At 34.8% G+C, this 13,031-nt stretch overlaps 1 protein-coding gene across 1 annotated transcript; it reads left to right on the forward strand.

Annotated features, from left to right (window-relative positions):
• Nucleotides 1–779: 779 nt before the first annotated feature.
• LOC107963818 (ABC transporter B family member 25, mitochondrial) lies at nucleotides 780–12,501 on the forward strand. Its single transcript, XM_016900301.2, has 19 exons — nucleotides 780–1,402; nucleotides 1,504–1,882; nucleotides 3,004–3,065; nucleotides 3,170–3,213; nucleotides 3,403–3,505; nucleotides 3,729–3,836; nucleotides 3,932–4,015; nucleotides 4,168–4,228; nucleotides 5,095–5,240; nucleotides 5,373–5,489; nucleotides 6,249–6,334; nucleotides 8,261–8,349; nucleotides 9,025–9,080; nucleotides 9,360–9,440; nucleotides 9,530–9,595; nucleotides 9,664–9,756; nucleotides 10,783–10,847; nucleotides 11,295–11,430; nucleotides 12,036–12,501. The coding sequence occupies exons 1-19, from the start codon at nucleotides 1,103–1,105 to the stop codon at nucleotides 12,177–12,179; spliced, it is 2,220 nt and encodes a 739-aa protein (XP_016755790.1). The 5' UTR covers nucleotides 780–1,102; the 3' UTR covers nucleotides 12,180–12,501.
• The last annotated feature ends 530 nt before the right edge of the window (nucleotides 12,502–13,031 follow it).

Below are 13,031 nucleotides of genomic sequence, written 5' to 3' on the forward strand. Positions count from 1 at the left end.
AGCCTCCATACTCCAGTAGAGCCAACTACTCATATTGAAAGGCTAGGATGATGCTATTCATTCAAGCAAACGACTAAGCAAACGACCTTGAGGCTTGAGATATCATTATAGATGGTTTCTCCATCCCTCTAAAGTAAGAAGGAGAGCTCTTGGTGCCCAAAAGCAATGTTGGCAAGCAATGTTGGAGGATTCTCTCCAATCCAGACCGTACCCCTAATCGTATACTCCAAGCAAGATACTTTTTACAGATGAGTTGTTATATGTCGAGGAGGCTACTAATCCCTCATTTGTATGGCATAGCATTTGTGTTGCTAAGGATTTGTTGGTGCAAGGTATTCATTGGAGGTTTGGGATGGTCGCTCTATCGGTGTCTGCATAGATCCATTGCTTGATGATGACTCTACTTTTTTCATTGTGTCCACTCCTCTACCAAACATAGAGTTCCTATGCGCTTGTGGTTACTTTATACGAATGGTACTTCGGACAAGGATTTCATCAAGGGCTTGTTTGTTCCAATAGATGCTACGTGTATTCTACGCTTGTTGGTTAACCCATTTCCAGATAAGTTACTTTGGCACTTTGAGAAATCGGGGCTATACACTGTTAAATTTGCTTCTCGGGTTGCTTTTAGTTTGCTACAATTTTCAAGTTAGCTTAGTCTTGTAGGACAATGGCTGTTAATTTGGACTGCTTTCCTATCGCCTCAAGTTAAGGATTTTTTTTGCGTAACTTTGTTTTGAGTCGCTGTAGTTTAGTCGAGAAAGGGTGCTATGTGACCTCGTTACTATTCCCTCTAGTTTATGCATGCTATTATTCCCTCTAATTTTTGTAACCTTTTTACGGTTGACGCTCATAATGTAACCATTGTGGAAGGGCTTTAAGACTCGGGTGTATGTGGCTTAAAGTGTTGGCTAAACTAAGGTTTAATTTAGCCTACATCCAATTTGCTTCAAATTCAGAAAGGGGACAACTTTTATAGTAGGTTTAGATAGATTCTATATTCCAAGGCGCAGAAGCTTAACTTTCACCACCAATATCCAATAGTGGTGGTGAGATATTGAATATCGCACATTTGAGTAGTATTGATTGATCGAGTAGTTGAATGATGAGGAGCTGGAAAGTGTTGAGTGCATCCAGGTGCTTGAGAGCACGAGGGCAACTAACGTTGCGGCAAGATGCACTTGACCATAATCCCCTCTTTTTTTCCGGCGCTTTGCATTTTAACCGTGTTCCAACCCCAACAGGCGGCGGTAGCAGCTCTTTTTTTGGGAAAAGTCCCACTTTCATCACCTGCAACCCTAGAAATGCATGCTCATGGAATCTCGTCAAAAGATATACTAATGTTAACGCCTGCGTTAACAATTCTTCCTTCTCCCCCCTGTCCACGCCCTGCCAGCAGCCGGTTTGTCAATTTGAGCCCGATCTAAGCTTCTTTTCCCCCTTAAATTTCTTTTTTTTTTTAAACTTTAGTAACACTTTTGGTCTTCAAATTTCGGGTGACAGGATTCGATACTAAATGGGCGCTTATCATTCTCATCTTCAACCTCAAGTAACAATGACGACAAATTACAAAATAAAGCATCATCTGGTACCGAGAAAAGACAAGCTGCAGACGTGCAAATTCTGCGCACTCTAGCGGGCTATTTGTGGATGAAGGGTAATTTGGAGTTCCGTTTAAGGGTGATGACTGCCCTGGGATTCCTTGTTGGGGCTAAGCTTTTGAATGTTCAGGTTCCCTTCCTCTTCAAGCTTGCTGTTGACTGGTTGACCGCCCCCAATGCCATTGCTCTTGCCGACTCTACTCTTGCGGCTATTTTTGTTACCCCTATTGCAGTATTAATTGGTTATGGCATTGCCCGTATCGGAGCTTCTGCTTTCAACGGTATCTGCTTTTCTCTTCTTATATAATTTATTAATAATTAACTTGTAGAGTAGTTTAATGTTGGTGGTTAACTAAATCCTACTTTGTCTAGGAAAGTTAAAGGGTAAAGATACAATTTTGTATTTTAAAACTTCGTCTGTAAAGAGACAATTATACATAATAAAAGTTGTCAATAAATTTGGAGGATTGTACTTTCCATAATCATATCATAATATATGTTAGAGACGGGTCGAATGAGTTAGCAACCACTAACTTTGAAAGTTCAATGAATAAAAATAAGTTAATATTATGTGTTTACATTGATCTGGTAAAACTCATTCCAAAGGAAATTGTTTGCAGACTAGTGTGGTCTATTGCATACTGAGGATGGGTTTATACTCTTAATGGTGTTTATTGTTGTTAAATGTCAAAAAGTACTGTGGACATTATAGAAACTCTACCATGTAAATATAAGAAATGGTGTCATTTCAACAACAAAATTTTGGGGGTCATCTTGCAAATGTTTATAATGAACAAGATAAGTAATACTAACCATAAGATGTGGTGTGGTGGTTGCTCACCTCATCCTCTTTGGAGAGCACTCACGGTGAGGGGATTAGTCACTGCTACTGGCTGTGGACACCCTGGTTACGATAAAAAAAATGTAAGATACTCATAATAGTGCTAAAAGTGAACATCAAACAGTCGTATATTCAATACTAATGCTAGGAGTTGGTGTTCAAATTGATGGTTCAAATCAAGAGAATACCTTATTGTAATAATTTTAGTTGCTTAGATGAAAAGCTACTTAATAAATTATTAACCTATAGTACAAACTACTAGAGGATTATTAGTTCATAATAATGGTTGCCAACTAAATCTCACACTGTCTAGAAAACTCAAACGTTGAAGACGCAACTCTTGCATTGTAAAAGCTGTCCTTTGAAGACACAATTCTTTCATTGTAAAAGCAACTCTTAAGAAAAGGTATCTTGTTCAGTGATACATTTGTTCATTATTTATGTAAAGGATTTTCCTATTAAGTCATTTTCATTGTTTTTTCTTGGAGTATTGAGGGTTTTATTTCATTGTTTTCTTTTTATAGTTTCAATCTCCAACTATGCTTCCTCTCTTTTGGGCAGAACTGCGTACTGCTGTATTTTCAAAAGTAGCATTACGAACAATCCGCTCTGTTTCCAGGAAGGTATGTGGAATTTCTAGTAATTACACTGCTCATCTTATAAAAGATTGCATCTTTTGCATGTTTCAGTCAATTACAGTTTGGGAATGTTCTTTTTCTTTTTGCAGGTCTTTTCACATTTGCATGATCTTGATCTTCAGTACCATCTTAGGTATTGCCTTCAATCTCAGATGCACTACAATGACTTTTAACCTTTACTTCATTGTTTCTTTCGCCCTTCTAAATAGCTTGTTTATCTATGCTCACTTCCATTATAACAGTCTCTCCTACAATGTAGTTTACCTTATGTGATTAGTTTTGTACTCCTGCTTCTGATTCTTTTTGTTCACCTTATTTTCAGTCGAGAAACCGGCGCTCTAAATAGAATAATTGATCGTGGTAGCCGTGCAATCAATTTTATTCTTTCATCTATGGTGTTCAATGTTGTTCCCACCATTTTAGAGGTTTGATTTTGGTTCAACTTCTGATAAGCTATCTATTATTTAAAGATGTTAATTTCTGCTTTCACATGCTCCTACCCACCAATGAATACCTGAACTTTTGCCGCCATTCACTATATTAAACATTTTTCAATATCTTTGTCAGAGTGTTAGGATTAAACGTTAGTACATTAGATCTTGTGCAGTTTCTTAACTAATACAGCCGAGTTAACATATATCCTTCCAGATATCTATGGTATCAGGTATACTGGCATACAAATTTGGAGCACCTTTTGCATGGATAACTTCTCTCTCTGTTGCTGCATATATTGCATTTACTTTGAGTGTGACTCAGGTACTGTGATTCTTGCCAATACCTTTTTCGGGATCCTTAATGTAGTTTGAGGACTGAAACTTTTTACTTGCATAAGCTTCTCTTGCAATTTTCAGTGGAGAACCAAATTTAGGAAAGCAATGAATAAAGCTGATAATGATGCAAGTACAAGGGCCATTGATTCACTTATCAATTATGAGGTGAGGCTTTATTCTCTTCTATGAAGATTTTAATTTTATTGTTAATTTATAGCGGTCATTTTATTTTTCCGTATTTGATAATGATTTTTTTACCTTTATATGGCCCCACCTTAATACCTGATTTCTTGTTTGTCTTTGGCCTTATCTTTCAGACAGTTAAATATTTCAACAATGAAGCTTTTGAAGCTGAAAAGTATGATGAGTTCTTAAAGAGTAAGTATTTTAGGCTGACTATAATACTTTTAAGTGCAAGTTCCTCTCAAACTGGAAATAGTAGAACCATTAACCTGTAAAACCTGATATTAAGAATGGAAAATCTGGAGCTACTCAATCCTATTTGTGTCAGGCCTTTACCTGTAAAGGCTAGCCTCATAATCTAAAGTGTTATAGTGAATTTAACAATTTGCATTTAGTAAGACTTCATTAAAATGAATGGATGTTATTGCATAACAGATCTATTGAGCATATACAATACTAGTAACCTTGGAAGGCCCAAAGTTTGTTCACAGTTGAATTCTAGTGATTAGAAAAGAACTTTATTAACTAGAGATGATGTGGATATTGGAAAGTCAACACTTTCATTTGCTTAATATATTTGTTCAGTAGAGGCTCATATATGCATTGCAAATGTGCTCCATGCTTCTACATTCCAAATGCGAGACCTTCTAAGGAAAGGACTCCCCTGAACTTTGCATACATTACCTACCTTTTTCTTGCTTCTTACAGTTAGTTAGTACAAGGAGATTGTAATCCTGAGAGGACGGCTGCTTTTGGCATTATCTAAGCTATTATGCGAAATAAGTTTTCTTGCTTCTTACAGTTAGTTAGTACAAGGAGATTGTAATCCTGCGAGGATGGCTGCTTTTGGCATTACCTAAATTATTATGCGAAATAAAATTTTGTAATGTTGTTCTTCAAGCTCTGCAGGACTCTTTTATTCATTTACTAGAGAACCTTTAAGTGACTTTACAAATAGGGTTAGACAAAATGGAAGTCAAGTTGGTCTATTTATGTTTTCATTCTTCACACTCTCTGATATTGCTTCTATTACTCTTGTTTCTTTTTTACTCTTTTTCTAGGGTATGAAGATGCTGCCTTGAAAACACAACGGAGTCTTGCTTTTCTGAATTTTGGCCAAAATGTGATATTTAGCTCAGCTTTATCTACAGCTATGGTGTTGTGCTCACATGGAATTATGAATGGCCAAATGACTGTTGGTGATTTGGTAAAACCTTTTATTGTCTTGTTGGCCCGTGCTCGTCCCATAATTTTCTTTTCTGAAATTTTCAAAAGAAATTGAATTTAGTCCAGTTGTCGAATAATGTGATGTGCACTGTTTTTAAATATGAATATACAGGTTATGGTGAATGGGCTACTTTTCCAGCTCTCTCTCCCACTCAATTTCCTTGGAAGCGTTTATCGTGAGACCATACAGAGTCTTGTTGACATGAAATCCATGTTTCAATTACTTGAGGTATTTCTTGAGGATGTTCCTACAGATTAAGAGTACCTTGATATATTGCCTTTGATGCTTGTCGCTTCATTTGGTTTTCGAGTGCTATTCCTGAGTTGAGCAACATCACAAATCTTAGTTTATGAAACCATTTTAAAATAATTCTGGAAAAAATTTGTTTGCTTTGTTTTCTGTTTTAGATATCTTGCCAAGAGATGCAACAAGGCGGGCCAAAGCAACCTGACCCTATTTTTACGTATATATTTGAACCTGCTCTGAACCTAGTTTTATTTAATATTTAAACCCCACCTTAACCCTGAGGAGGAAAGTTTCCTTCGACCCTGATTGCCCTGCTTCAAAATTTTACTAATGCTTTATATTATATTAATTTTTACAAAACTAAGCCAAATACATGTTATAAAATCTTATACTTGAGAAATTCTAATTAGTATATAGAAAAATTAAAAGAGGCATTTTAGCAACTATCTTGGGGCGGGGTGGATTTTTGTCTAAAATGTCTCGACCTGACCCCAAAAGTTTTAATCAAATAACAGCCTTGCCCTTCAACCCAATTTTCAAAAAAAGGACCCCTATAGGATTGGGTAAGACAGAATCCGAGGGTTTGGGTTATTTATAAACCGTAATCATGCCTATGATCACGATCCATATCAAGAGCACATATTATTTCAGTTTAGTAATTCAGAATTTATTCAACATGATATAGGGCTCATATCATGTTGCTCTCCTAACCTAAATTATTCAACTTAATAACTTTTGCAGGAGAAGGCTGAGATTAGTGACAAGCAAGATGCAAAACCTCTGAAGCTGAATGGGGGAAGCATTCTGTTTGACAATGTGCATTTCAGGTGATTAACAGTTATCTTTACAGTTAGTCATGTTCTAAAGGTAACAATTTGCGTGTCATGTTCTAAAGGTAACCATTTGTGTTTAGTCGATAGGCATTGTGTTGGGCAAGTTGCCTGTAGTTGTACTTTTACTAGAGCTAGGATCTAGTGGTTTAGATGTTACCCTATGTATGAATGAGAGAGGGGCTCGGAAAGGAAAATAAGGGAAATGGAGAGATGTTAGCTTTCCTTTGTCTATATATTTCTAACATAAAAGGAGAAAAGGAAAAGATTAGTCGTTATGTTGTTTTACTATTTTGCCTATATTGATAAAATTATTATTAACATTTTGTGGGCTAGAATTGAAAAATGAACTCAGTACTGTATCGGGAATTGTTCATAAATATAATTAGAGATAAAAGGTCACATTGATCAGGTATACAATTATACGAGGCTAATTGCATATATGAAAGAATGCAACAGGTTGCTTTGTTTGTGAAACACCAAGCTAGGTTGTAGTGAACGATCAGCTGTTGAAGTATCCAGCTTCTAGTGATCATGTCCGTACCAACAAAAAAGAACCTTCAATGATGATGAGAGGAAGCTTTGTCAAAACACTATGCTAGTAGTGTTATGCAAATTGCTCTTTAGAGAATTCTCAAACATTAAAGCTTTGTTTGGTATGAAGGATGGAAAGGAGTAAGAATGGAAAATTTGCTAATCAAATGGTTAAGATTCATAATTACTTTCTTACTTTATAGAGAATGGAAAATTTGCTAATCAAATGGTTAAGATTCATAATTACTTTCTTACTTTATAGTTTAACCATTCGATTAACAAATTTTCCATCTCACTCCTTTCCATCCTTCATACCAAGTAGAGCTTAAATAAAAAGATGAGTCAATTTATTAAAGAGGGGTGCCAGAGCCTTCTTTTTATTGGATATGATCTAGCCTTATGACTCGTGCTTTTGACTATTTGTCTTAAACTTTTTAATTAAGATACTGTTTGATAAACTAAATTCTTAATATGACTCGTGCTTTTGACTATTTGTCTTAAATTTTTTTAACTTTTAATACTGGCTATTTGTCTTAAACTTTTTACTAAGATACTGTTTGATAAACTAAATTCTTAATATGACTCATGCTTTTGACTATTTGTCTTAAAAGTCTTAAGTATTGAACTTTTAATACTGGAATTGATAAGTACTGAATATAAATTATAAAAACTGTTTGATATTTTTACTGAAAATTAAGTGTTGAATTTAAAAATATTGTTTGATAATAATAAATGTTGGATACCGACAACTTCATATTTTTACCTTTATAACATTTTTTGAGCCCGTCATCTTCAACATTGAAAAATAACTTTTTTAGGAAAATCTAGTTCAAAAAATAAAATAAAAATTTATTAATTTTTTTCTGCATTAAGTGATAAGCAGGTCATTATCTATTCAACATTTTCAGCCATTTTTTATTGAAAAAATTCAAATAAGTCATTTTTAAAATCCATTATCAAACACATTGGAAATATAAGTTCATTTTAAATGCACTGAAATTTTTCAATGCCTTATCAAACAAGGCCTAAAGTCTAATTTAATTATGCTCAGTTTAATCTTGCACAAGTTATGTTCTATTATGTGTGACCCTATTAGATTTCTTAACATGTTGGCAAGTAATATAGTATCATAATTAGGATTGAGTTCATCATTACTTGTTAAATTAATCAATCTCATATTTATACATTATGGTTGTAATCTAAACAAAAATCATGAACTTCAACTGTTAAGAAAGGTCATTGAAGTTTGACTAACCTATACGCGCTTGGTTTCTCTGCATAATTTTTAGTTTTTTCCATCATTTAGTTGTTCAGTTTAACATTCAGCATGAGTTAGTTTTTACTAAATGTGTTTAATTGCCATCCCCCCTTTTTTTCTAATTGTAACAGTTACCTGGCGGAAAGAAAGATTCTGGATGGGATATCTTTTATTGTACCAGCCGGGAAAAGTGTGGCTATTGTTGGAACTAGTGGAAGTGGTAAGGCTTCAAATGGAAACACACACTTGGTATTTGCTTTGGTGTGTCAAGTATTTGGGTTAAGGGTATATTAAGTCCATTGTACTTGATGTTTCAGTATACATACAGACACATATATACATTTTGTGCAAGACACTTCGGTTCTATATAAATACATAGGAGACTACCATATTGCCAGACTTAACTTTTTCTTCAATTTTCTACCTTTAGCATGGTATTAGGTCAGGTGTTACCCTTTTCCTTTAACTCATGCCAATCTGAGTGGAGATAAAAGAAATCTCACCTATATTAGATTGGCTTACCTGGGCACATAACCTATTGTTGATTGATTCTAAGTTGGATACCCATCTAAAATTAACAATATGGAACATAACAATCATCTGTTCAATGCTCAAACTCCCAAGACTCAATACATGCATAACTTGAGGAAACTATTTCTACTTCGGGTGTATGAAAAGTGTATGGAGCTTGAATTATTTGGTCGGTTATGTGGCTCATGAAATTTCAATATAAAGCATTTGTCTTTTTCCTACTTGCCTTTAATTTTGATTATCAGTCGCTAATTACAGCAACCGTGTCTAAGGGACTTCTAGCTAATTATGCTTTTGTTATTGAAGCTCTTGTATTATATTGTAGTTTAACCATTGATTTAATCAATTTTAAATTTACTTTCAGGCAAGTCAACCATTCTGCGATTGCTCTTCAGGTTCTTTGATGCTCATTCAGGAAGTGTAATAACAAGTACTTTTTTTCAGTTGTATTATAAGTTACTAATGCGTCTTTCCGGTTTTGGGAATTATTAGTTAATGACCTTAACAGTCTTCACAATGAGTATACAAATTTGAATCATATATAAACTCCAAATAGTTACTCACTGGGAAAGCTCTTCTTTTTGCATGCTAGTGACAGCTTGCATGCCATTTCATTTAAGACCTGACATTATTTATTTGGTCTAAGATATTTAGCATTTTCCTTTTCCAGTTTGACTCACTGGTTAGTTCTCTGTACAGGTCAGGATTGATGGTCAAGACATTCGAGATGTAACACTAGATAGTCTTCGACAATCTATTGGTGTTGTGCCACAAGATACTGTTAGTTCAACTGGCAATTTTTGTGTTTTTTTTTTTTTCGATAATTTATGCACAAACCAATGAGGAACACCATTGTGCTCTATTGGCAGGTACTCTTCAATGATACAATATTTCACAATATACATTATGGCCGTCTTTCAGCAAAAAAAGAGGAGGTTAATCTCATATTTCACTGCATTGTTCTTTTCTTCTGTTTACAGTCTAAAAAGTCATTTCTATATAGGTTTACGAGGCTGCTAAACGGGCTGCAATTCATGAGACTATCATGAACTTCCCTGAAAAATATTCAACTGTTGTTGGGGAACGAGGGCTTAAGGTAAGAGGCTCTCTTAATGATTGTTTTGATACATAATAGTGGTATTATGCCTAATTAGGGCTTCTTGGGTGTAATGCTTGGAGTTTTACTTGACTAGAGATGGCAATGTGGTGGGGCAGTTTTTTGCCCGCCTCTGCCCTGACCTGATGTAGTCCTCACATGCCCTGAACCTGACCCGACCCTAACATAAAAAATAAAATTAATCACCTATACCCAATCCGAAAAATTAAGTGCTTCCGACCCGACATACACAATTTTTAATTTTTTTATACAATTAATTTTTGACAATTTTCAAAATTTTTATACAATTTTGGTGCTGTATGCTATTGTAAATACAAGTTTATATCAAATATATTAAAATTTATAAAACCAAACTAATATGACAAGTCAGTTGTAAACTGAAAGCAAATTTTGGAATTGTTCTCATTTGAAGAACTCGCAAGATCAATATGCAATATTAGGGAAAATATGAAAGTCTGAAATAAGAACTAAAATTTCTGTTGGGGGAGACTGGGAAATCAAATAAAACACTTTTGAAAGAATTCTTCCTCAAGCACCACATGCACTTAATCTCTGGGTTAATTAAGAAGTTAGGAAAACAAATTAAAAAGGAATAAGTAAAGAAATTTATGGTTGGGGGGAGACGGAGACAGAGGCTGCATAAGAAAGGAAAAGGGGAAGACTTATGTTAAAACCTTATTGAATATTTATATATTATATGTAACGGTAATTTTGTAATTATCCTGGGGCAGGACGAGTTTTCCCTAAATCTGCTCCGGACCACTACTAAAAATTTACCTGTTCCAACCCAAAACCTATTTGAAAATAGAAACCTGAATATTGGATTGAGTTGGAACTTGTTGGGTACAGGTTTTTTGCCATCTTTATATCAAATGCACTATTCAATAAATCAATATTGACGATAAATTCCTCTCTAAAGAACTCTAATGGGAGAGAGTTATTTTCATAGATTGCCTTTTGGTACTCTCTAGAAATTCTATCTAATTAGATGACTTTTGTTTCCAGTTAAGTGGTGGTGAGAAACAACGTGTGGCTCTTGCTCGTGCATTCCTGAAAGCTCCAGCCATTTTGTAAGCATTCCTTCTTGATATAACATATTATGCATACATATCTTGAGTACTCTACTTCTGTAAATAATAATATATATTTAAAATGACAATCAGTAATAAAACAAAATAACAAAGGTTATATTGGTCAGTTAAAAAGTTTTTTCAAACTCGTGCTTTTATATATATTATAGATAAATAATTGGTTTACAATTTTTGATTCCCATATTTTGAGTTTGTTACATATGCGGATAGATTTGACCCAACAAAGAGAATTAAGGTTGCACTGGATAGAAAGATCTTGTCTTGTCATTCTCAGTTAGTTGAAAGATATAATCTTTTTTAATCCTTTCCCCAAGAACCTACTTGTGATGTGGGATATAGGCCAACAAAAACAGAAAAAATTTGGAAAGCCTATTTCTTTTTTCTGTAATATACAGAACATTATTTTCTGTTCATTTCTTTTCACAGGTTGTGTGATGAAGCTACTAGTGCCCTTGACAGTACAACTGAAGCAGAGATATTGAATGCATTGAAGTCACTAGCAAATAATAGAACTTCAATCTTCATTGCTCACAGGCTTACAACAGCAATGCAGTGCGATGAGGTATGGATGTTTTTACTATTTGCATGAATGATGTGTTTTTACCATTTGCTTACATCCTTTGGGCTAAAACAGTTAAAATTTCTCAGACTTTAGCCCGTCAAACCAGTTTTTCTATTGTTTCCTCATGCCTTCTGTATCCGTGCCCAATAGACAAAGATTCTGTGGCAACTATGTTGATGAGTAGTTCAGAAACATATATATATATTTATATAAAATGATAGGTAAACTGTAGCGAGCCATTGAAATAGTTTCAGCAATTTCCAGGGTAGTTACCAAATTAGTAATTCGGCAGCATCTGTGAAAACTGTCTTTATTTATATTATAATATCTATTGAGCCCTAAATTCATCTAGTTCTTGGTGCTTTGGTATTAACTTATTTCAAAACAATAAAGTTGCTTTCTTCAGCAGAGAAACAAACACAAATTGGTTTTTCACTGAATTATGAAGCTTTGTGTTAATTGGTCACAATCTGTGAGATATTTGGGTTGAACTGAACATTGTAATTACTCGTCTGACTTGGTTCCTCAAATATTATCACTTTCAACCAACCTAATCCTCATTGGTGCTCAAGTTTTTCTGGGTTTCTATTTTATTTTATTTTCAGATAATAGTTCTGGAGAATGGCAAGGTTGTTGAGCAGGGACCCCATGACATTCTCTTGGGGAAGGCAGGAAGATATGCACAGCTGTGGTCACAGCAAAATAGTTCCATGGATGCCATAGACACAGCGGTGAAAGTTGAGGCCTGAAATTTAAAATATAGTCCTGTATAAGGAAACCGGATCATGACAAAGCTTAAATAAGCATACAAAATTTGTAGTTCAAATGTAGCACCATCGCAATTCTTCCGTGCCCTTATTGGCAAGATGGAGGTGAAGTTATGTATGTTATCTTCTCTTTCAATACTGGGGCAAAGCTGTTGTGTCTGATTTATTGTACAGTTATGATGCGTCAAACTGAAGCATCTGAACTAGATACCAATAGTTAAATACCATGATATGGTGTTATTGATCGTATTATCAGTGGTACCCATTTTGGGTAAAATAAAATCAATTCAGTGTGACTGCGTTATTCCTTTCGCATACTTGGATGGCCTTGGTGTGCTTTTGTAGTTAGTTTTAGTTCCAGATCAGATCCATTTTTATTTGAGTGGTGTGCTGAAATTGCCGTTACCATTTGGAACTGGCAAGTAAGCTGCCACCACCCTAAAGCCTGTGGTCAGTAACCAGCAGGTAGCTGGCTGAAGAGGTGATGGTGAAGGAGAAAATAGATGAGAGAGAAGCCCACCGGCGTTGGAGAATATGAGATCTGGCGGTAAAGGCTGGCTGATGACGGCATGGGTAGCCAACTGGGAGGAAGAGAAGAAAATTTGAACCTTCAGTCTCAGGGTAAGTTTCCATCGGTTGCTTTTTTGAGTTGTTGGCTTATACATTATTGGCTTAATTTAATAATGTTTATCAATCGTGAAAATGCTTAAATCTTAAGTCAATTATATTTTAAAGTTACTAACTTTTCATTATTTTGTAATTAAAAATAAAGAAAAATTAACTGATTGAGTCTTAGTTCGGTTAATATGAGTATTATTGTTAATATAGGTAGAT

Source organism: Gossypium hirsutum, chromosome A03 (genome assembly GCF_007990345.1).
Source record: "Gossypium hirsutum isolate 1008001.06 chromosome A03, Gossypium_hirsutum_v2.1, whole genome shotgun sequence".
NCBI lineage: Eukaryota > Viridiplantae > Streptophyta > Magnoliopsida > Malvales > Malvaceae > Gossypium > Gossypium hirsutum.